At 49.1% G+C, this 24,941-nt stretch overlaps 1 protein-coding gene across 2 annotated transcripts; it reads right to left on the bottom strand.

Moving 5' to 3' along the window:
- Nucleotides 1–2,336: 2,336 nt before the first annotated feature.
- On the bottom strand, nt 2,337–23,918 carry CHAF1B (chromatin assembly factor 1 subunit B). 2 transcript variants are annotated; one of them, XM_047099387.1, is made up of 14 exons: nt 22,802–23,918; nt 21,864–22,034; nt 21,273–21,405; nt 19,137–19,254; nt 18,329–18,432; nt 15,539–15,635; nt 13,625–13,709; nt 12,353–12,446; nt 8,814–8,883; nt 8,624–8,715; nt 6,682–6,844; nt 5,174–5,536; nt 3,651–3,745; nt 2,337–3,117 (listed from the first exon to the last, which is right to left on the bottom strand). In XM_047099387.1, exons 1-14 carry the CDS (start codon nt 22,952–22,954, stop codon nt 3,026–3,028), a joined length of 1,830 nt encoding a protein of 609 aa, XP_046955343.1. In that variant the 5' UTR covers nt 22,955–23,918; the 3' UTR covers nt 2,337–3,025. The 2 variants fall into 2 exon arrangements, with proteins under 2 accessions (XP_046955343.1, XP_046955344.1); XM_047099388.1 differs by having other exon boundaries at nt 21,864–22,057; nt 22,802–22,868.
- Between the last annotated feature and the right edge of the window lie 1,023 nt (nt 23,919–24,941).

The following is a 24,941-nucleotide window of genomic DNA, read 5'->3' as shown; positions in this document are numbered from 1 at the left end:
CCTGTTACTTCGACGGGGGAAGGTCGACCTGGTTTACCTCCAGCCCCTGTTTTTCTCACCTCTGTCCCACCTTTCCTCTTCACCCTCTGCCCTGCCAAGGTGGGCACAGTTGAGCTGTAAAGAAACTTCTTTTGGCGAAGTAACCTGTCCGAGGTCTGTGCCTCCCTTAGAGACACGCACACAACAGGTGTGAGGGAGCCGACTGGACTACAGCAGAGCAACAAAGGGAACGTGCGGGTGGGAAGGGCTGGGCCACCCGTCCTCTACTCTCCGTCCTCCACCGCCCATGCCTCCCTACTTGAAGTTTGCAGAGCCCAGGACTTGGAACCTACTTGTTGAAACGGACGCTGACACCTGTTTTGCTAAGAAGGGTGGACAGTACCATTGGCGAGCAGATGTGAGCGCTCCCCCAAGGACAGCGGAAGTGGCCGCAGGGGCAGAAATGAGTAAGAGGACCGGCCGTGACGGACGTGCCTGCCCCCGGCGGCACACGCTCGCTCTCTGCCCGAGCGCCCTTGCCCCGGTGGGCACCCCGCCCGGAGGCCGCTGGCACAGTGGCTCGGGCCCGGTCACCCACTGTGGTGTGAGGAGGCACCAGGAATGGCCGGCAACACTGAGGAGCAAACACCCCGCCGGACGGCAGATCCCGGGTGGTGAGTCGGTTCTTACCGCCCGCCCTTCAGGCCGGGCTCCTTTTGCAGCAGGCTTCCCCGGGGAACTAGCCGGATGGAAGCGGTTTTAGATCACGATGCAGGGTTACGCGGCTTGGGCTTTGACGGCTGATTCTGTAACTGACATCCGGTGGCGGCTGACAACTGAGTGGTACCTCGAAACACTACCTCAGGCTAAAGGTGCTCCTGGTCTGCCCCCCACCACCTTGTTGCTGCACAAGAGACAGATGTGTAGACAAATACGGAGTCAGGCCAGGAAAGCAGGCTCCCTCACCGAGAACACAGGACCCATCGTCGCACCTCCTTGCACAGGAATGGATGACCACGAAATATCCCTCACTCTCGCCTCAGGGGAAAAAAAACCTCAAGTTTATTTTGAGAGCGAGCGGCAGACAGGGAGAGAGAATCCCAAGCAGGCTCCACACTGTCCGCGCAGAGCCTGACCCGCCAGCTCCCCCACCTGCCCCAGGCGCCCCCAGCCTCAGGAAATTTAAAATGATCTTTTGTCTCTGAGGAGCCGATGGCATCTCACACGTTACCTTTTCAAACACACAGCAGAGCTACCGGATTAGGGGTGCCAGTGAAGACAGAGAGTAAGCGAGAAAAAGCTTTCCGTGGAAATGTATTTAACCAGAAGAGATCACATGCGGGGAAAGCTTTCCTCTTAGGATTTCCCAGTCATGGCTGGCCGTCAGAATTACTTGGAGCTCTGGGTGCCTGGGTGGCTCAGTGGGTTAAGTGTCCAACTCTGGCTCGGGTCATGATCTCATGGCTCACGAGCTCGGGCTCTGCGCCGACGGCTCAGAACCTGGAGCCTGCTTCGGATTCTGTGTCTCCTCTGCCTCTCCCCCCGCTCACGCTCTGTCTCAAAAATAAACATTAAGAACAAAATTACTCAGCTTTTCAAGAACCCTGACCACGCCCCCGGCCCCATCAGGCCACATGCTCTGGAGCAGGCACCCAGGTGACGGTGTCCTTGTTACCTGTTTGGGTGATTTCAGTGTGCGGTGAAGGTTGAGAATCAGTGGTCAAAACAGATACCATTTGACATCTTAAAAGTGTCTTCGTACTGAGTGTGACCCACACCTGTGTCGTCATAGCTGTACACACATTCACCCCCCCACCCCCCTTCAGTCCACGGTGAATCATCCCTCGGGTGCCACTTTCCCATCTAGACGGGAGGCAGACTCTTCTTCTGGGTAACTAGGTTATGGATTAAGCAACAAATTGATCCTCTTTCCAATTCTTTCCTTTGTTGCTGCTGACCTGAGTTCAAAAGGGCACACTCCTCCACTCCTTGGCCACTTCCCGTCAGACTTGACTGGGGTTCCGTCTCTTCCAGACTGGGAAGAACGCCAGGGGTGGTGGGGGGGAAGGCCTCGCTTGCACGACTCATGGTGTCCGCTATGCCAAAGTGGCAGGTGTCACACATCCTGAAATTCAACGGTAGCACCTCCTCTGGGTGAGAAGCAGCAGCGGGCGCTTCCAGACGGGGGTTCCACCCCGTTGCCGCAGGACCAGCAGCCACCGCGAGCACGTTTCCCAGGGACTGCCTCCTGTGGCCAGCACCTTGTGCGCGCCCAGCCCCCAGCTCTGGTTCCCTCCCCGCAGGAGAGAACACACCCTCAACCCGGAGATGGGGAAAGCAAAGACAGAGGCAAAAACTGCTCAGGAAAAGTTCTTTTATTCTGAAAAATCAATCTGAAAAGTTAACCTATTTGGATACCAAACTCTAAAGGGAAATCTCCACTCTCTCCCTGGGAAAAAAAAAGAAAAAGGAAATAAATATGCCAACATAGCAACATGGTTCCTTCCAGCAGGAAGAGGGTGGCAGAGTCCCATCTCGGACCCGTTTTTCCTACTTTATTCTCGCTAGCTTTCCAGCACAAGCATTTTTATTACCTTTACAGTCAGAAAGGAAACTAACTCCTAAAAACCAACTATTCAGAAGGGAACATCAGCAGAATAAACCTTCTCAAATAACTTTCTCCTCTCTCATGCCAGCTTTGGGAAGGGTCTGCTCGCAAAGCGTCTGCACTTTCCCTGTGTTTCAAGGACGGACTCCCTGTTCCATACTAGACAAGGCTGAACCGCTCCAGTTTCAGAAGCTCAAAAGAAGATCCGATCTATGAAAACGTTCACTGCTCCGAGGTAAGCATGTGTCTTGAATACAAGTGCAAACATAGTTCTGGAGAAAAACTGGTCCATGTGTATCTTCTGTTACAGTAAACAATTCACGAGTATCCATCAGGCTCCGCCTATTGCCACTGGTCTCCGGTGTCCCCGGCCTAGCCCCCCCTCTCTGTGCACGGGGGTCACAGACCTGGCAGCCTTCGAGCAGCAGACAGATCGCCTCAAGGCTCCAGACCTTGGGAACTTCCTTTGTGTTCACCAAGCCGAGGCCGCTTGGGCTCCGGAGGACTGTCCTGAGGGTCCCCGGGCGTCCCTAGAACATTAACAAGCGCAGGTTGGCAAGTAAGTGAACATTGCTTAAAATTAAGAGCTGATATTCACAAAATAAATGTTGTGCCCAGACAAGATACCAAGGGTCCTATCTGCACATAAGGGAAAGGATCTGGTGGTTTTCAACTGGGGGCGATCTCACCTGGGCAATGTGTGGGGACACTGGAGAATGTCACAAGTTGGGGCGGGGTTGGGGGGAGAAATGGGTATCGGCATTCAGAGGTGCTAAACACCCCACACACAGAATTATCTGACCCAGATTGTCAATAGTGCCCAGGTGGAGAACCCTGACCCTACAGCACCTCCGGAACCTGCCACCTACTCAGCTCCCTGAATGCCTGCGTGGAAAGGTACTCTCCCTGCCGAGAATAAACAGGCAGCCAGTGAATCTGAATGACGGTCTAATAAGATACATCCCTGCTTTCTCAGAACTGACTTAAAATTAGGTGGTTAATTTCCAAAAGAACAAAAGAAAAAGAATATCTTGAATTCTATTAAAATAACAGTATCACTTACCTGGTTCAGTTTCTTCTGTGGAAGGGGTGGAGATTATACTAATTGGTACAGAATTTGGTGGAGTCTCTGTCTTTAAGGCTAGTAAATTTATCCTCCTTAATTAAAAAACAAAGTAGGAAAGAGGTACATGGTTCATTAGTATCCTAAGAATCATTTATGATGATGCCAAATTTCAAAACTACCCAAAAGAAACATTAAAAATTTTCAGCTAATCATACCATGTAGACATTAAATGTCGATGTGCCCACTTAGTAACTAAGGACTATGTTCATGTACTAAGTTCAACCATTAGGCTTATGATAGTCAATCGCTAGTCACCTAGAAGTTTCAAAACCCGTGTTTTGTTGATCTGCAGTGGTATGCTGAACACATCACTGGACACCGCATATATAAGGCTAGCCGACAATGGTTTCTACTACGGAAAGCTCTGAAACACAGTTCTTGTTTAAAATCCAATCTTAGTTTTCAACAACTATTTTTTTTTAAGTTACAACAGAAGACGACTCCAAGAAATTAAGAGGGGAAAGGTTTCATAAGAGTATTTGAAAGAACACCTTCCCACTCCCTTCCTCCACCAAAAAACACAGAAAAACAAAAAAATGTTATTAGTCTGCAGAACTCATACACCCGAGAAGAGCCGAACGCTACATGTAATCCAGATTACAGACTGGCGAGTGAAGTCCCGGGCAGGGCAGAGGAAGCGAGACACGTGGTGCTTGTCATCTGCTCCCTCCCCAGGACTCCCACAGGGTCAGACAGGGGACTTCCAGTCCTAGGAAGACCCCTGGACCCCAGCTGCCGTGCACAACAGAAGGGCTCTGTCTGCAGCACCGGCGGGGAACTCAGGCGCCAGAGTGATGTGAAGAGGGACAGAGACACCTGCAGCATCACCTGGGGACACGATCAGACCAGACACTGCTTACCATGAGCCAGTCCACAGATGCAGTAAAAACTGCCTACAGATGTTCCTTTCATTTTCCCGCCTGCTGCTCAGTGCCCATGACTGTTCTGGGCAGGAGAAAACAGGTGACGACTGGGGAACCGCTTCCTGCCTTAAGGGGCTGATAACCTAACAGGGAAAACAGAAGCCTAACCAAACTCCTGCTACTGAATGTGATATGTTATGACAGAGGAAGGGCTGCAGGGACATCCAGGGAGACTCCAGTGTCACCAGGGACGCAGATGGCTGGGGCTCCCGGAGGAAGGTAAGGGCAGAGAGGCCCCTAGGGCAGAGTGTGCTCAGGGCCCTGGCCTCCAGGGGCAAGCTAGAGATTACGGGACAAAGGGTGAGGCAGGGCCAGTGGGAACGGCCCCAGAGGACAGGCTGTGGCCAACTGTCTATAGGCCGCGCACGGGGGTCTGGAGCCGGCCTGAGAGGCAGAAGTGGGGACGCAGCGGAGGTCACGGTTAGCGAGGTCTCCGGCAGCAGTGTGAAGTACTTATGGCATTTCCCCCATGAAAGGTTGGTGGCTTCCTGTTGGCAAGCCGCAGGGACGATTGCTTCTTCCATCAGAGGTTCTTACCGGGGTGTTGTCTTGCTCCAGGCCTGCAGCGTGTTCAGAGTGACCCTCCGGGATGGGGGTGCTTTGGGATTCTGCGTGCTGGGCTGCAGGGCCTTCTTCTCCTCGGAAGGCGCTGCTGGGGCTGGAGATGGTCTTGCCTGAGGCGGGGGTGTGCAGGGGCTGCTGGGGGTCCCCTCTACCAGCCTGGGGCCTGGCGAAGACCCCTGGTGTGGCTGACTCTTCGTTTTTTTTGCTGTATCGGGAGTTCCCACGCTTAAGACCGGCTTCTCTTTCAAAGGTGTTCCAAGTTCATCCTTCTCGAATGTCACAAACGAACAGTAGCCATCCGTGGAAGAAATGGCCAGGAAGGCCCCATCGCTGGACCTTTGTTCCCCAAACAGGACAAAAGGTTAGAAACCGAACCCAAGTCTATGGGCCCCTCGTCAGGCTCTCATGACTAGTGACACCATGGCAGTTCAAGCAAAATCATAGGCTTTGGGTGGTTGGTTTCCCAACCCCATCGCGTTTCTCGGGCACCGCAGTATCTCAGGACTGTCATCGAATTCACCTGGATGAAAGTGTGAGAACCTTTCCTTTTTTTGGTTTTTCTCCCCCCAAGATAAAAAGGAGAAAAAAGGCTGTAAAGAGCAAGGAAGAGACGGTGGGGGAGCAGGCCCAGGCAGAGCTGGGCGCAAATCAGGAACCCAGGGCTCGGAGGACCCCACCGGCAGAAGGCGGAGCGCAAGGTGACTCCCTGGGTGCAGCTCTGGGTGCCAGGAGCTCATGGGTGCGGGCTTCCTGCAAGCCCAGAGGGCCTGGCAAGCCCCCAACAAGCAGGGAGCCCAAAGGGTACCCCCTCCCTCAGTCTGAGAATCAGAGGAACCCCTGGGGCAACTGAATGGCATCATTCAGATGTTTCTGTTACAATAGGAAGCAGTATTATTGCAAATTAGAAACGGCTTTCCTTTAAAAAGAATTGGTAAGAGGTGCCGGGGTGGCTCAGTCTGTCAAGCATCTGACTTCAGCTCAGGTCACGATCTTGAGGTTCATGAGTTTGAGCCCCGCTCACATCAGGGCTCCACTGCAGCCTGCTTGGGATTCTCTGTCTCCCGCCCCCATTTGCATGGGCATGCATGTGTGCTCGCTCTCCCTCTCTCAAAATAAATAAACTTAGAAAAAAAGTTAAAAAAAAAAAACATTTTTTTTAGTGTTTATTTTTGAGAAAGACTGAGAGCCAGCAGGGGAGTGTGCAGACAGAGGGAGACACAGAATCTGAAGCAGGCTCCAGGCTCTGAGCCGTCAGCACAGAGCCCGATGTGGGGCTCGAACTCACGGACCACGAGATCATGGCCTGAGCCACCCAGGCACCCCAGAAAAAAAATAGTTTTAAATAAACTTAAAAAAAAATAATTAAAAAAAAAGAAAAAGAATTGGTAAACACAGGCCAAAAAAGCCACCTGTAGCGCTGGAATGCTCCCTGCCCCAAGGCTCTACTCCAGGCCCACCCTCCCTCACCACCGGCCACTCACCAGGAGACATCACTCAGGGTGTGGTAATGTATGTTAGACACGTAGCCAAAAGGGAACGGCTGCTGGGTGTCATACAAGAGCACAGAGTCTTCAGAAGCCACAGCAAACACCAGGCGGTAGGGCAGGTGCACCAGCTCCGTGCCCGGCTCCTGTGACGCTCTGTCTGCTCGGGTGAAAACAGGGACAAAGGGCGGAAAACAGAAGCCAGAGGAAACAAATTCCCAAAAGCCCTCTCTCAGGAGACGGAAATGACATCATTTTACTGAAGGCTAGTTTGCTATGTGCTTTACAAAAAAAAAAAATCAGTCCTTTAATTTATATGGGAATAAAGGACAACCACACGTGACCTGATGAGGACACCGTGTCTTGATCCAAGACTCAGGGGCACCCAAGGTCCAAAAAGGTGGGGGTACAAAACAAAAAAACCTGTGAATAGAACAAGTCCTATCTGATACGAAAAATAAGGGTAACCTAGAAACATTTTATTAAGGTGATTTCAAGCTTCCAGGTAATTACATTCATTCACATAAAAGGATTAAAAAACTTAAAACAGCTGCTTCTGGCGTTGGAGGAAGAGGGACCTGACTTACCCTCCCCCCTGAAGCAACTGAAATACCAGGCAAAATCTACAAAATAATGTTTTCCAAGACTTCTAACCATCAGGCACTGAGGACAGTGATCTCTGAGGGATGGGAAGTCAAGGAGGAAATCCTACATCCAGCTTGCTGCCTGGAGCTGCCAGGCCCGGGAGAGGTAGAGGATGAAGCAGGGAGGCCCGGGCAGCCGGAGTTCACAGGCACAGACCTACAGGCCCTCTCAGGTCTCCAGCTGAGCACTGATCAGCACTTGCAAGTGAGGAAACCACCCGAGGCCAGAGCAAGAACTACAGGAAAGAGGGAGTCATTCCCGAAGCTCACGCAAGGCCAGACAGAGCGTGTTCCTCCACCCAGAGTGGGAAACCTACTTCACGGGGCACCGATTACTCAGGCGGCTCTGCTTCTGCAGTGGGGAAATTAGCTCTGGACCACATGCTGCCATGGTCCCACCGAACGAGGATAAGCAGCACGGTGTCTCCGAGTAACTTCACTGCCTCCCAGAACAAAGCTCAAGAATATTTATAAAAATATACCCAGCATCCACGGAGGTAAAATTCACAATGTCCGGCATCTAATGAAAAATTACTAGACATGCAAAGAAATATGACCCACAATGAAGGAAAAAAAAAATCAAAACTAATCCTTTGTACACAAAGTCATTAAAAGTTATTACAAAAACTATCTATCTTACATGTTCAAGAGGAGGAAGGATGGAGTGTGTTAAGTAGAGACATGGGACACAGAGTACAGAAAACAGAAGTACTGAGAAGGAAAAAAGCAAGCAGATAGTAAACCCAGGACTAACCTCAAATGGCCTAACACACGTGTAAGTGGAGCCCCTTGTGGGCAGAAAGGGGGATGACAGAAAAGACATTTGACACTGTAACGGCTGAAATTCCCCAAAGGTGATGAAAACTATAAACCCATAGATCTAAGAGCTCAATGAACCCCAAACACAAGAAACCTGAGAAAATTACACCAAGGCCCATCAGAATCCGACTAAAGCCCCTGATAATGAGAAAAACCTTGAGGGAAAAAAAAAAAAAAACTAAAAAAAAACATTTTACTGCATAGGAAATGGATACTGAATGACATTCAATCTGCTCTGGATTAAAAAAAATTACTTTCATTCCTTTAAAGGTAAAGTGAAGACAGCATATTCTAGACAAGACGAACACGGGACAATTTTGATAACCTCGGGCTTTGCTCCTGCTCCTCACGGTAACTCAACCGCACCAAACCCACAGAGCCGTGCCCCCCACGGGAGAAAGCCCACATCACAACCCCCGCAGCCTGGTGACCTGCCTCGGCGAAGACCTAACACAACTACCGTGGCTCTAACGTACCTGTCTCCACCACCGGCCTCAACTCAAAGTAGACGGGACAGCAGCGAACTGCAAGCGTCGCTTTGCCAGGACAGGGAAGGTGAGCGATGGGCCTAAAAGATCGGTCATGACCTTCTTAGAAAAGGGCACTGTTACTCACCAAAAACAAAAAGAAAGGGTAAACATTTCAACGATTTCTTCCACTGCATACCTTTTAAGATTCTTCCTGGAGAAAACATAGGTGGTATTTGTTACATTTTCTCCAGACTCCACACATCCAGCTGGGGAAGCAGGAAGAGAGAGAGAGAGGTGAGGTTTTATTAGACGAAAGAAGACACACTCAAGAGCATCCAACCCTGGCCTGTAAAACATTTCTCCCCATAGCCACGTGCCCTGGACAGTGTTTTTGTGACTGAGGACAAATACACACGGTCCCGGGCTGGGCTCAGCTCTTATTCCAGCTCTACTGACCTGTCACCTCCCCCTGAGCGGCCCACCTGCTCGGGGGGGGGGGGGGGGGGGGGCTTCAGGCCTGGGCAGGAGGAACCGGGCAGGCCTCCGTCTGGGAGGCCAGTCACTTCCTGCTGGAGAAGCGCTCTCACTGTATCACCCCACTGTGTCCGCTGGATTTGAGCTTGGCTGCCAGCCAGGGCCTGCCACTAGCCTTTCCCACCTGCCTGGTGCGGCCAGGAGACCCAGGCCTCCACTGCATCCCCAACCCATGAAGCAGCTGACCTTGCTCTGGGGGGAGCCCATGTTTGAGCTCTTCCACACTCACCCTGGGATGACCTTACAACCAGGCCAGACCCGGCCACAGAATGACTGTCAACCATACAGCAGTATCTTTCCTGATACACACACACACGTCATTTCACATGTGACCGTTTCGCCTCCGCTGGGGGGTGGGGAAGGGTGGGCAGAGACCCCGTCAAGTAGTCTCTTCGACTCAGCCCACCCTTCCCGCCCCACATCCGCCATCTGAACAAACCACTGTGTCCTCTTCCCTCGCACAACCAACACCCAGTTACAACTCCATCGCGTATATATTCAGAGGGTGGGGCTTTTAGCCTAGTTTAAGAAAACAGGATCTCGTTTATACCTTCGCTTCTGTTGCTCTGTTCGGTCAACCACCCGCGAAAGCTAACTTGGATGACGTATCTTCACTAGCTGCCCCATGTTCACTGGTATGAAAATGCCGTAATTCATCCACCCGTCTTGTTCATCGGTATTATTCTTCACGACTAGAAGCCATACTTGCAATAAATATCGTGGAAGATATACTTTATGTACTAGGTTTTCATTTCTTAAAGATGAAGTCTAAGACGGTGGGGGATGGGGACAGATGGGCTGAAAGGTACATGCATTTAACGGTTTCCAGACTGTTTTCTAAACTGGCTGTAACAATTCATGTTCCTGCAGCAATACCCACATTCTGCATGCCCATCAGCCAGGGAGATTTGCACTTTTGTCTACTCTGAAGAGAATAAAGAAATCCCTAATCGTAGGTCACTTTATTTTGTATTTCTCTATCACTGAGGGTCCAAACCTTTCCCTGTGGGTGCTGAACACGTGAATTTGCTCCTCTACAAACTGCCTTCTTGTTTCTTTCACTCCTCTTTTTTTCTGGGTTTTTCTTTTTCTCTCATCGATTTGGAAGAGCCGCTGAACGTGACACACGTAAGCTCTTTCCTGTCTCGTAAACGGTGTTTTCCAGTTCCATCACTTGCCGACTGATTTCGCTTACTGGGCCTCCACTGTACAAAAGTTCACCGTCAAACGCAAACAGACCCATCGTTCCAGAGCTTCCAGGATTCCTGTCTCCGTCTGTCTTCCCTGGCCCTAGGATGTCCTCCTAAGTTTTCACCTTTTAGATTTAAGTATTGACTTCACCCGGAATTTATTTTCATATGTAAGTTAAGAGTCCAATAGAATTTTCTTCCAGACAGCTGGACACTCTAGCACCATTCACTCAATAATTCATTCTTCCCACTGTATCAGATTTCCTTATCTCGGGATCTATTTCTGGATTTTCTGTTCTGGTTCACTAATCTGTTTATTCCTATACCAATAACCATATTGATTTGATAAGAGTGGCACCATATATCTGCTGACATTTAGGAAAGTGCCTGCTCAAGTATTATTCCTATTTTTCATACTTTTAAATCTATTCTTGGGGCGCCTGGGTGGTTCAGTTGGTTAAGCGTCTCTTAGTTTTGGCTCAGTTCATGATCTCTCAGTTTCTAAGTTCAAGCCCTTCATCAGGCTCCATGCTGACTGTGTGGCATCACCTGGAGACTCTCTCTCTCCCTCTCTCTCTGCCCCTCCCCTGCTCATGCTCTCTCTCTCTCAAAAATAATAAACTTAAAAAAAATTAAATCTATTCTTCAGCATTTATTCTCCTAACAGAGCTGGCATGCTGTCCAACTAAAAGTAAACCAAAAGCCTCTAATAGGATCCTAATTGGAAATCAACGCGTATGTTAATTTTAGAACTTGAGATCTCTATTCGTTCAGAACTTGTTTTACAATCTTCAATAAGATCTTCTAGTCTTCATAAAGGCTTTGTGCCTTTATTAAATTTTTTTCCCATGTTTTGTGGGGTTTGCATTATGAATGGAATAATTTTCCTTTTTATATTTCTAAGTGCATATTCCAGTATAGAAGATTTTTAAGTATTTCATAGATAGTATCCAGCCACCTTATCAGATTTTTTTATTCTGATATTTTTAAATCTCTTGGATTTTCTAGAAACATAATCTTAACACCAAGGTTTCTTCTTTCCAATCTTTGTAATTTCATTCTCTCCTCTTCCTGCATGTATTAACACCACAAAGAATAATAATGGCAAAAGCAGACATCCATCTGATACCTGATTCTAACACAGTATTTTTAGAGTGGTCATTTAGGAAAGATTTGTCACTGAGTTTAGTAAGCAACTTTTAATATACTTAGCAACCACCTGTTGCTGATTCTGAGACACCCCCTCCCCAGGCCAATGTCACTCCCACATGATCCCCGATGTCCTAAGGCATCACAAGTATGCATGTACAATTCACACCCTCTCAGGCCTCCTCTGCCCAACCGGGCTGGAATACTTAGTGGCCAACCTGACCTGTGCCCTCCTGTTTGGCCCAGCCCTGGGTTAGGTGATCGCCTTCATAAAAAAGATGGGACCCGAGCCACGGAGAGCAGGAGACATTCTTCTAAGAACACCCTGGCAATCAGTGCCCCAGCTGACGCTGCTGGGCTTAACATCATGCCTTCCTGTAGACAATGAACCTGTCTTGTCCTTGCTGATTCTGCGGTTTCGTCATACTCAAGTTATTCCAACCAAACTTGTCCCTGCCACAATAGACTTCTTCATTGAGAATAGAAACAATAAACCTCTTTTAGCTTTAGCACTATGACCTCTACATACATGCCTAGTGAAAAGACATTAACATTTTAAGTTAAATCTAAGGGAAAATGTCTGTCACACTAGCCTAGTGGCTCCCCAACTTCTCTGCACATCAGAACTACTTGGAAATTTTTTAAATTCCAAAATCTAGACCACACACACCCCGGACCAATCAGACCATCTCTGGGGGTGGAACCCGGGGACCAGTGCTTCCTGAAGCTCCCCTGGAGGTTTCAATGTCTGAACAAGCTGGGGGGGTCACTATTTTAATCAGGATTCACTGAGCTGACAAGCGGCAACTGGAATCACCCACCGCTGCCATCACGCCTCAAATCGAAAGCTTGTCAAACCCACCTGGTGTGAGGAGCAAAGACCCATCAGGGGTAAAACTGAGTCTACGGAAGAAGGACTTCATGCTGTCATCGTGAAACATCCGGTAACTTCTGACCTGAGGCACACAAGTTTAAACATTAATCCAAATCTTTTTTTTTAATCCAAATCTTTACAATCACAATAACGGTTTACCAGTTCCTTTTTTTTTTTTTTTTTGTCTTTATATAGTGTCATTTATTACACTCACATAACAGGGGAAATATATTACAAATCAAATCACTCCAGACCGCGAGAGTGATCGTTCACAAAGATTAACTGCCCACCTGCGTTACAGAAAGTCGTATGTGCATACAGGTCTACGTGCATGTTTGTGGTTCTACAGTTATCTTTTTAAAAAGCCTCCGTGAGGACACCGTGCACTGTCAAGAGCAGTGTGTCTGGACAATGAGACCGGGGAGAAAAGCAGGATGATGTGTGTGTCCACTTAGAATTTCCAACTTAAGGAACACCTCTTATAAACTAGTCCGCTCTTAAACTGGTAGTCCCATCTTTTCAAACCTTTCTTGAACACCTGCGTGGAACGGTTTTTGCTCCCACTCACTGCCACTGGATAAACATGAAGCATTTAAGTCTCAAGGACCCAAAGACCCGGCATTACCCTCCTTACTGTACATGAGCTCCCCATTTTGTCAGCTCGTGGCCCGCTTGGCCCCGCCAGCTGCTTGAGGCCCAGGTTTGCACCACATCCCTTTTTGGTTCCAGTGACCAACCTGCTCCCTTTTGTCTAAGTGCCTGCCTCCATGGTCTTGATTCCTCTAGGACCGCTGGCTGGGTCCCCACGGTCCTGCAGGCAGCATTCGCTCTAAACCTGCCAAGACGGCCTACTGCCCGCTGCCACCTTCCTGCGGCATAGGGCCGGGTCCCCCTCGGTCAGACGCTCGTGACTCTCCCTACACCTCAGAATCCCAGAGGCCCTGCCTACCTCAAGCCAAGCGAATCACACACGCCTGGGGGGTGGGGGGCAGGCACACATGTCTCTTAATGCTTCCAGGCGACTCCACAGTGAGCTGGGGTTGGACACCTCTACCCACCATTGGCAGCTCTCCCCTGGCCCCCGGATGTCCCCATTTCCATGCAGACCAGCCCAACACACTAACTGAGCCTTGGCTGGACCTGAGGAAGCACACGGTAGTTCAAGTGTCAGGTGCCTGAGACCAGGGACTTAGCTGTAGGACACGGAGGAGCCCGTGACTTCCTGAAGCACTGCTAACACAGAAAGTCAACACTTCATACCTCTCCTTCGGCCCCTATTCCAGACAGCATCTTTGAGACATTAAAAGCCACACGTTTCTTCTGGGTGCTGTACACCCTGAGGATCCTAAAGAAAGAAAAACATTCTGACTGATCTCTTCTAGTGAACGAAGTGTTCCACACAGAAACAATCTAGCATCAAAACTGCAGGCCGATTAGACCAGGTCAGCCTCCAAGACCATTTATGACTGTCCCACTTAACTCATTATGACAGAAGCAAACCACCCAAAGGAGGTCACTAATAAAGTGAGGAAATGGGCCAGAACTTCACTTTTTATCGAGTGTTTCAACTTGTCAAGTAAGATGCTCGTCAGGCCTCGCCTTTTCAGGCCTTGACACTTGGCCCAGGGGCAGTTTGTAGGACTGCAGTGACATTTCTCTTGTATCCAACGGTCTCACCCTCAGGGATTTGCAAGTCAGGAAAACACCAACAGATAAATTTGCATCTTGCTAATTCGTATTATTCCCACTAGCTAATCAGGTCGTTTCACTCCCAACTGCCCGAATAAAACGTACAGATCAGAAAATAAATGTACATGGAACGTAACAGGAGATGCTTTGATTCATAAACACTAACTCGTCCACACTGCTGGGCCGTCTGAAATCAAACATGTTACGATTAAAAGAAGTTGGAAAATACTCAAAAGGATGACCTTGACTGATGAGTAGTACGCCCACCACCTCTGGTTCTTAGTTCTTTGTTCCAAGAATACAATTAAATGAATGATGCCAGTAACCACCACAACAAACCTTCTTTCGGGAAAGACAAAATATTTTATTTTTACATTAACTTAAATGGAGTCATTGAAATGACTGCAGTAGTAAACTATAATCAAAAAATGAAAGAAAGATGCCTGGCTGGCTCAGTTGGTGGGGCAGGAGACTCTTGATCTCAGGGTTGTGAGTTCAAGCCCTGTGGTGGGTGTAGAGATTACTTATAAATAAAATCTTTAAAAAAAAAAAAAAAAAAAAAAAAACATGAAACACCCAGGGACACCTGGATGGCTCAGTCAGTTAAGCGTCCCACTCTCGATTTCGGCTCAGGTCATGATCTCATGGTTGTGAGTTTGAGCCTCACATTAGCACAGAACCTGCTTGAGATTCCCCCTCTCCTTCTCTCTCAAAATAAACAAACTTAAAAAAATAAATAAACAGGGGCGCCTGGGTGGCTCAGTCGGTTACGCGTCCAACTTTGGCTCAGGTCACAATGTCGCAGTTCATGGCTTTCAGCCCCGTGTCAGGCTCTGTGCTGACAGCTCAGAGCCTGGAGCCTGTTTCAGATTCTGTGTTTCTCTCGCTCTCTGACCCTCCCCGGCTCATGCTCTGCCTCTCAAAAATAAATGTTAATTTTCTTTTTTAAAGAAAGAAAGAAGGAGGGAAGGGAAGGGGAAGGGAAAATTCCAACCCAACCACTAGCAACCCCTTCTTACAGAAGTCATATTTATAAAAGACTTTTTTTAAACGTTGCCTATGAACGAGCCCCACTTTAGGTGAGCCCCGCTTCTCTCTCTCTCTGCCCCTCACAAGATTCTCTCTCCCCCTCTTTCCTTGCCTCTTGCTCACTTATGCCCTCTGTCTCAAAAAAAAAAAAAAAAAAGAAAAGAAAAACAATAAACAAATGTTGTCCGTGAAATTCAAATGCAATTCAAAACTCCCTCTACATTCATTCACCCATTCAATAAAGATTTGCTAAGTACTACATATAAGGCACTTGCCCTAATTAGTTTCCACTTTCACGTTATGGTGGGAGAGTAACAGTAAAACCAAATGCTTGACAGGAAACCAAGAACAAGAAGCAAAGCTAGACCGAGCTTCAGATTGGTAAATGGTGATGAAAATCCCTCTGCAGGACATTTCAAGCCGGCAGAGAAGACAACTTGCCAAATCCTGACGTACCTGTCACAGCTCAGGGTGGCAACATACTGACCCAAGGGGTCCCAGGTTACTCCTTGGACATAACTTTTATGTTCATTAAAGATAGAGATCTTCTGTCCTGCGAATAAAGCACATGACAGCTTTACTAAAGCCTACTCGAGCACAAGCAGAATAAAGTACAGTTTAAGTATCGCGCCCTTCATACCCTCCTGTCATTTACCAGGCGCCGTGTCAGGCTCTTGGGGGACAAAGGGGACTTCACATGGCCCACACTCCCCAGGAGCCTGCTACTTTGGGGGAGGGACACACCATCAAAAGGCAAGCCAGCTGAGCATGGTATAGACGGGGCAGCTAAGAGGCCACGGTGAGGGTCGGCAAGGCACGAGCTGAGGTCAGCTCTCCCTACAGGGCAGGGTGAGGGGGGCTATGAAGGAGGTTTTGTAAGCCGATCCTCGGCACACGGAACAATGGGTCACTGAGAAGTCTACAGGGTGAGGTCCGATGCCAAAACGGCAAGACAAGGACAGGAGGTATGTGACAGCGACCCTCGTGTATCAGGAAAAGGTTCTGGGAATTCGAGGTGCGGCCGAGAGGAACACTTGGCTGGGAAGTGACCTGCATCGTGAAGACAAGACTGAGGGTCACAGAGGACATAGGAAGTACCACTAGTTAGGAGGGGACAGCAGGCCAGGCGGGAGGCAAGGGCCGGGCAAAGCCAGTAGTGATGGAAAAGGGACTCTGTGGAAAGAGAGAAAACCAGCAGCACACAAAGATTACCCAGATAAAATGCAGAGGCAGTTACGGAACCCTGGCCATTCTTAAAAACCAACCAAACAAAAACAACTCAAATGGCTCTTCTCTGCAGAGGGGTCTACACTCCCGTGACCCTGGGACCCGCCCTCCATGTGAAATGCAGCGAGGGTGCTTCAGGCTAACTTTCCTTCCCCCTCGCCTTCTTGCCAGTGTTTTTGGGGGTCTGTGAGAGTAAGGTGGCCTGCAGCCGGGTGACAGCATCTTCTCAAACGACCCTGAGTTTTACAACAGAGGCTTTTTTTCTTTTTTAATTTTTTTAATGTTTATTTATTTTTGAGAGAGCGAGCGAGAGAGAGCATGAGAGGCAGAGAGAGAAAGAGACACAGAATCCGAAGCAGGCTCCAAGCTCTGAGCTGTCAGCACAGAGCCCGATGTGGGGCTCAAACTCACAGAGTGCAAGATCATGACCCGAGCCGAAGTCAGAGGCCCAACTGACTGAGCCACCCAGGCGCCCCTCTTTTTCAAGTTTATTTATTTTTTTAATTTTTTTTTTTTTCAACGTTTTTATTTATTTTTGGGACAGAGAGAGACAGAGCATGAACGGGGGAGGGGCAGAGAGAGAGGGAGACACAGACTCGGAAACAGGCTCCAGGCTCCGAGCCATCAGCCCAGAGCCCGACGCGGGGCTCGAACTCACGGACCGCGAGATCGTGACCTGGCTGAAGTCGGACGCTTAACCGACTGCGCCACCCAGGCGCCCCTCAAGTTTATTTATTTTGAGGGAGAGAGAGCATGAGCAGGGGAGGAGCAGCGAGAGAGGGAGAAAGTCCCAAGCAGGCTCTGCCCTGTGAACGCAGAGCCCGACACGGGACTCGATCTCATGAACCATGAGATCATGACCTGAGCTGAAATCAAGAGTTGGGGACACTTAACCGACTGAGCCACCCGAGTGCCCCACAAGAGGCTTTTTAACCCACAACTGCTATCATTAGGTCAGTGTGTGAGTAGGGTTTTCTGAAGAGGGACTTTCTGCGGGACCTGTCCTGCCTCACAAGCAGCTCCCCGCAGGGCCTCTGCACTGGCTGCTCCCACAGGCTGGAGCCTCTTCCCTGCCGCATTCAAGTCTCGGAGCAACCTTCTCCGATCAGCCTTTCACTCTGCGGCCCCTTCCCAGCGCCATCACTACTAACACCCCGCTAGATGGCAGCCACGATCACGTAGGATATCAAGACCTGGCAACGTTCAAGGTCATTACAACTGGCTTCAGGGGGCTGCTGGGTGGACTGTCCACGCACACGGTGAAATTATCCAGGGCAGTGGCCAGATGTGGGGAAGAGAAGAAGACAGGGACACCGGCCCTCCATTGTGCCCAAGTCAGGGACTGGGTAGAACATGACAGAGGTGAGATGAGACAGAGGGGGTCTGACTGGATGGCAGGTGGCAGGGACCTAAAGCGGACAGAGACTGTCACTGAGTGGATAAACCGGATGTGCAGGCAGCGTGGTGGGATGCCCGCTCCGCCCTGACTCCCCCCCACCCAGGGCCCTCGGGCTGGGGGAGAATCCGCAGCCTGCGAAAAGGGCAGGCAAAGCATTTCACGGCAATTTTTATAACTTCTCACGTGTCTCCTGTCTCCCCAAACAGAAAACAGGTCCTGTAAAAGCAGTGAGGTGTCCTCGGCTGTCCTCTGTCTCCTCGAACGGATGCCAGCTCCTACCTCTCCCAACACTGACCATTCAATGCCCCATCATGACGATGTGCTAAACTTCCTGAGATCCTAAGTTCTGCAAAGGCAGGCATTAGCCCTGCCCCCAACATGTCTACACCCCCAAGCATGTGGGATGGACCTTGCTTTGGCACCAGTAACTCAGAAACCCTCATACACGTGACCACTCTGAGTTGGACCCATGATACAGGAGGCTAATCCCCACCCTACTGAGCCAAATACCTATTTTAGTTCACCAAAGAAACTCTTATGCCATGAAAGGTCAAGTAGGTTAGCTTTTTAGACCCTTAGAAAGTCCTTCCCCCTGACAAGAACAGAAACGTATTGGCTACCTTTACTGACATCCCATATGATGGCCGTGTTATCCACAGAGGCAGAAGCCATTAGATTCCCGTCAGTTGCCCAGCAAATATCGTACACATCTTCCAAGTGGCCTCTACAATCCAAAGAAGAAAAAGACAAAAACATCAAAAACTTGTAAGCAAACTCAGAGACCATACACGAGAATAGGATTTTAGGGGGGGGCTCCTGGGTGGCTCAACGGACTCTTGGTTTCAGCTCAGGTCATGGTCTCGCGGTTTCATGGGTTTGAGCCCCATGTTGGGCTCTGCGCTGGCAGCGTGGAGCCTCCTTGGGATTCTCTCTCTCTCTCTCTCTCTCTCTCTCTCTCTCTCTCTGCCCCTCCCCTGCTCGTACTCTGTCTCTCAAAGTTTAAAAAAATATTTAAAAAAATAGGATTTTAGAAACTTCCACTGGAACTCTATTAGCTGCAGCTATAATCTACCACCTTCAGAGGTACTTGTATCTTTGTAATTGATTCAATCTGACTAAAGAAAATTTTACAGCAGAAATAAAATCCATTTTAATCATGTTTCTAGCTTTTAAAATGATTCTCTTATCTCTGCCTTGTGTAAGTAAAAGGTTTAAGTACCATGTAAGTCAAAATGCAGGGCGCCTGGATTGGCTCATTCAGTAAAGCATAGGACTCTTGATCTCAGGGCTGTGAGTTCAAGCCCCATGTTGGACATAGAGCTTACTCAAAAGAACTTTTTTTTTTTTTTTTAAATAAAAAAATGCATGTGAGCTTAATGCTCTCAGAGCAGTTAGATAAGGCACTCCCATGGTCCCTGTGCAAGTTACCTCAGGGTTTTTACGACAGTCCAATTCTCCTTGTTCAGCTGGGCCTCATCATCATCCTGAAAAGCAATCTGTTCTGGCTCCTTATTATCATTCACCTTCCACAACAGGATGACGGCATCTGTGGAGCGATTCAGTGAAAGATAAGCCACGCTTTTTGCATGCTCCTTCCTTTCTGGGCTTTTAGGGCTTGAAGTCCTATTTATGTTGTTCAACAGACAGTATGGTCACAATGACGGACTTCTAAGAATTTCGACAGGAAAAACAGGTTTGCCTTCTGATCTAAAACTCCAGAATCTGGGGCGCCTGGGTGGCTCAGTGGGTTAAGCGTCCGACTCTTGGTTTCAGCTCAGGTCGTGATCTCACGGTTCATGAGTTGGAGCCCCTCATCGGGCTCTGCACTGACAGTGCACAGCCAGCTTGGGATTCTCTCTCTCCCTTACTCTCTGCCCCTTCCCTGCTCGTGCACACTGTCCCTCTCTCTCAAATAAGATAAACCTAAAAAAAAAAAACACAAAAAAACCAACCTCTAAAATCCTAAGGCATAACCTATGAATGGCTGAATAGGAAAAAACAAAGAGCCACAAAGAGCCACCGGCAAGGACTGGCAAATGGTTCCTGTGTAACCTTCAACAGGACTTAGCATCTCGACTCCTCAGTCACTTGACCTGTAAAATGGGGGTAACCGCATACCTATCTCATAGGGCTGTCTCAAGGATTAAATGAGTTAATATGCATAAAGCACTTATAACACAATGCCTTGCACAAAGTAAGCCACGGACACATTAGCTACACATACGGATGCAGCAGGTATCTTGGCCTGACGTCATCAATTGTCTGAGTGCTATAAGCCCTTGTGCTCTGACCCCAAACTCACCACCTAAGCCTGAGCACCTCTTGGCCTCCCTCTGAATGCCAGTAGGACAATGAGCGCACCAGCTGTGTGGGCACACGTGTTCTCACTCCAAGTGCACCGGAATCCCAGGAGCTTGGTGGAAAGGAGATCAGCCTTCAACACTGACAAGTGGACACTCTCCACCGTTAACAGGTTTTTGGGCCCCCAAAGCCAAAGGGCTTTGCCCAACAAGTGCTGCCCTGTACACCCTCTCAGAAGACAGCCTGTCAGCCTCCCCCAGGGACAGTCCCCACTTCCCACCTTTCCCTCTGTGCACAAACACCCTGGACACCGTGGCACTGAACTTAACTAGGTATCTTTCCTCCTCCTGCAAAGTCTGTGATTTCTGTTTTATTTTGTACTAACTTGTAGACTGTTCTGGTGTCAAAGCGTGGGAAAACGATTTACTTTTTAGTAAAACCATAAGGAAAAAGGAAGAACGACTTAGTAAACTGCTTAGGAAAAAGTCCCAGCTTTATGGGTTTAACATTTAATATTGTGAAGATGGCAACGTATCCCAAATAAATCTACAAATTCAAGGCAATCTTTATGCCACGTAAACACAAGCAGAAAATAGGAGTCAATATATTCCCAGGAAACAAACATGATTTAGAGGATCATTCAGACAATACTCCCCCAGCGAATCAATTAATTACAAAGAGATGTGGGAAAGGCTGTGATCACTTAGATCAAACTAGCAATCAAAGCCAGGACGGGTGTGTTGGGACTCTGACAAAATGGTGGGCACCTTCCTACTTGTCTCCACCGGGCAGCGGATCCTGGTGAAAGTTGGGGAGGGGCCATTGTCAAACAGGTCTTTTCGGGTTAAACTTACTGTCTTCCATCCCCTCGTGCTCCCCAGAACGCTATTTTACTGAGCTATCTAAATGACACACTGAGGTCAAATGACCCCTAAAATGAAAAAGTGGTACAGGAGCACCTGGGTGGCTCAGGCGGTTAAGCGTCCAACTTTGGCTCAGGTCATGACCTCACCATTTGTGAGTTTGAGCCGTGCGTCGGGTCGGGCTCTATGCTGACAGCTCAGAGCCTGGAGCGCACTTCAGATCCTGTGTCTCCCTCTCTCTCTGCCCCTCCTCCGCTCGCACTCTCTCTCTTTCAAAAATAAATGAACATTAAAAGAAAATTTTTTCTTTAATCACACCTAGCTCAAATCTCACTATTTAACGTGAGACACACAGGTATCTGGTTTCTAAGGAATTTTGAAGGATAATACTAGTACTCACCATCTCCTCCTGATGCTAAAATTTCCCCATTTGGAGAAAAACGCACGACATTGACAGCTTTGGTATGGCGGGCAAGATTGGACAAAAATTCAACAATGGCCTTTCCATCGGGTCCTTTTTCCACCTTCCAGATCTGTTGATACCAAAACATTCATTCAGGGAAACATACAGTGAGCACTTACCAATCTGTGCTTACTAAAACAACACTGTGCTTAGTTTCAGTAAGAAAATAGTTTTTCTTTTGAAACGTAAAGTGGAACTTTGCTCTGAAACATAAACCAGCAACCCCATGGCTTGCTGCCCTCCCTCCTTCCTCTTTCTCCTGCAAACCGTTCCCCAACAGGAACTGGCTCAGGATTCTTAAAAATAATGAGCCTCCCGTTTACCAATCTGGGAAACTTTACTCAAGGAACAAAGCTTTCTTTTGCTTTCATGGTTCACTCAAGGCCCGGAGAATTCATCCCATTCATCCCTCTGGGCTAGATGACGGATTGGTTTGAGTTTGTTGACTTTTGTTTCAAAGAAAAGAATGGAGAATGCACCCTCAGTAGTGCTTCTCAGGCAGGGCCTTTCTCTCTCCGCCCCACTTACCCTAACCGCCGTGTCTACACCGGCCGACGCCAGTCTGTGGATCCTCCCGGCGGTGCCATGCTGGAAGTCCAGGCTATACACCGGCTCCTTGTTGTGCCAGGCTATTTCGCAGGTAATGACTTTCATCCTCCCGAGTCTTGATGGAGCAACACAAATCCGTCGGGCACCGTTCTTTACCCAAAGACAGAGGAAAGCTGAAAATCGTCGGTAATGAACTGAATATTACAGCAGGAAAGGTGTACTGAACACTTATTATGAGCCAGGAGCCCCGCTAACCATTAAAAATGCACGCTGTAGTGGGAAAGGATGTTAGTGTTGACCTCTAATGTAACACCTTGCAGGTTCACCTAAAATGCTTCGCTGAGCCGCGGCTGTTGGAAGTTTATTCTACTGCTAGGTCCGGAAAGAGCAAAATGGAACACCCAGGCAGAGGAAATCGAGGGGCCGACCCTATGGCGCGACCGCCCCCGCTTAGTGGGGGTTGGAGGGCGTTCGGGGAGAGTCAGGGGCCGGGTCGCGCGGCGGAAGGGGCTGCCCAGGGCTAGCGGCCTCCCGGGAGAAGCTGCCGGGGCAAGTGGACAGCTTGGGGGGTCAGGGGACTTCGAGAGACACCCACTTCCCAGGCGGCTGGGGCCGCCAGGAGGAGAGGTGCGCCCAGGGTAGAAAACCGAGGCGAGGGAACCAGAGGGGACATCCCCCCACCCCCCACCCCGTTCCCAGGCCGCACGGGACCAAGCGCTCGGCCGGAAAGCCGAAAGCGGGCCTGGCGGGGAGGAGGCCGCACGGAGCCGGGGCGGGGAGCCGCAGAGCGCGCAAACGCACGCCGTCCGGAGCTGTGCCGGGACCCCGCGGCCCGCCCTCAGCGAGACCCTCTCGCTCTCGCTCGGCCCCGCGGGGAGACCGTGGGGACGCCGGAGCCGGCGCCAGGGAAGCAATACCTGCAGGGACGCGGTCAGTCGGCTGCACACCCAGCTCCCGCCGCCGCTTGCGCTTCTTCCCGCGCGCCACAGGCCCCGCCTCAGGGTGGGCGGGATTCCAGGTACGACCCGCCTCTTTGCAGGCGGGATCCTCGGGGAGCCCCGCCTTCGCATGGGCGGGATTACGTGGCGCCCCGCCCCTACTCGGGCTGCAGAGGGTGGTCCAGAGCTGCGGAGTCCTCGGAATCCCGTTGGGCCGCTGCTAATTCGGTTAATTACCTGTCCGACCGACGCATCGGTGGAAGAATAGGTGAGTTATCGACTCATTCATTCAATCATTTCTTCCCTTTTTGATTAACTCTTTTAACATTTACTGAGCATCTGCTAGCCTCTGCACCCTGTGCCGGAGCTGAATAAGCAGTGGAGAGCGAAACTGACTCAGACTTACTCTCAGGGAGTTTTCAGTCCGGTTAAAGGAAAAGAACGGCCCTGTACGACTGGTGGGCAGGCTACAACTCTGAGACCCGCCCAAGACCACCCCGTCTGTCACTGGTATTCTTTCACAGCGAATATTTGAGAGCTGTAACCTGCATCAGGCCCTGTCTCCATCTCTGGAGTTTCAAGCAGACGGTCTTCTGGCCTCCTGTACACAAATAATTATTTTAAAAAGATAAAGTGAAAAGTGGTGTATAAGGAACAATGTGCTCTTAACAGTTCTGAGGACGCGGTTATTTCGGATTTAAGGGCTCAAAGGAAATTTGAAGAGGGCATTTAAAATGGGCTTCAGGTAATAGTTTTGGATGAGCGGCTCTGGGAAATGGGAATTCAAGCTAAAGAAACTCATAGTTGACAACAAAAGCATAAAGGGGGAGCAGTGGGATCCGCGATGGGAAAGCATGGATGGAGCAAAGACCCGGAAGCATTTAGACATGAATGAGCAGGTCATGTGGGCTCATGTGTCTCAAAGGCAATTTTCTCATTACAAATTAACTGGAATTCTGTGTATATTTGTCTGGGAGCTTGGTTGGGACGAGATGACAGATGGACACTCTCATGCTAACAGCAGGTTTCTGAGTCTTCAAGTCCAAAGGACTTTCCAAAACGAGTGCTGCCCTGTGCAACCTTGCAGAAGACAAGGCTGCCAGCCTCCCCCAGGTGACGCTCCCACTCCCCACCCTTCCCGTCTCCGTCTCTCCCTCTCCCTTCACCCCCTCCCTGGATATCAGTGCACTAAACTTAAACAGGTTTCTAATTCCTTTAGCAAACAAAAATTGAGAATTTTGTTTTTCATATATGTTGGCTTTTAGAACGTTTTGGAGAATTCAAAGCTATCGGATCGTCCCATGCCTGGATTGCTTACATTACACTGCAATAAGCAGATGTGGTTATAAACACTTGTTAAAAACATAATTTAACATTTTCAAATAAGGTTGTAAATCAGAAGGCAGAAATAGATGCAGCAGGCCTTTTGAAATGGGATGATTTTCCAAATGGGACAATTTATCTGTGAGCTTCTGAGAAGGCCAGGAAACAAATACCTTGGGATGCATAGCTCTTACTTGATAAAAGGAACACACAGGTTCATCTGAGGAGCCAACTCTTCTGTTTTCAGGAAAAAGAATAATGTGGATTCTTATATAAATTCTGGTTGATGCTTTTAGCCAATTTTATGAAAGGTATAGAAATTGTCACGATGTCTCATGTTGACAGGAATGACTGGAGGCTCCTTAAGCCTGATTTCTACGAGAAGCTAGGATAATGTAACCCAGATATGTAGTTTTAGATCCTGTCTCCTAAATCATTGCTGGGATTCAGAGAACTTGGACTGGGAATGGCTAATATGTACTTTAGCTTTTCTGGCTGTTTTAAAAGTACAGATTCCTGGCCCTACCTAAGCCCACTGATTCAGAGTATCCAGCAGAGGGGCACCCTGGGGAGTTGGGGGTGCTGCATTTTCTCAAGATCCCAGGTGAGTCTGGTAATCAGTCTGGTTTGGACATCAGTGGTTCAGTTTCTCTCATAACCATCAGGTTTCTTCACATTTCTGACAAATGTTTTTGATTCACAAAGGAATCCCGATTATCTCCTAACATGCCAGGCTTCTAGACTATAGAGTACACACACACACACACACACACACACACACACACACACACACACA

This window comes from Lynx rufus, unplaced genomic scaffold (genome assembly GCF_022079265.1).
Source record: "Lynx rufus isolate CCGP_SWC_20201006 ecotype Redwood Valley unplaced genomic scaffold, mLynRuf1.p SCAF_5, whole genome shotgun sequence".
Classification (NCBI taxonomy): Eukaryota; Metazoa; Chordata; class Mammalia; order Carnivora; family Felidae; genus Lynx; species Lynx rufus.
Note: the sequence above shows the minus strand (reverse complement) of the source record. Positions and strands in the feature narration are given on the sequence as shown.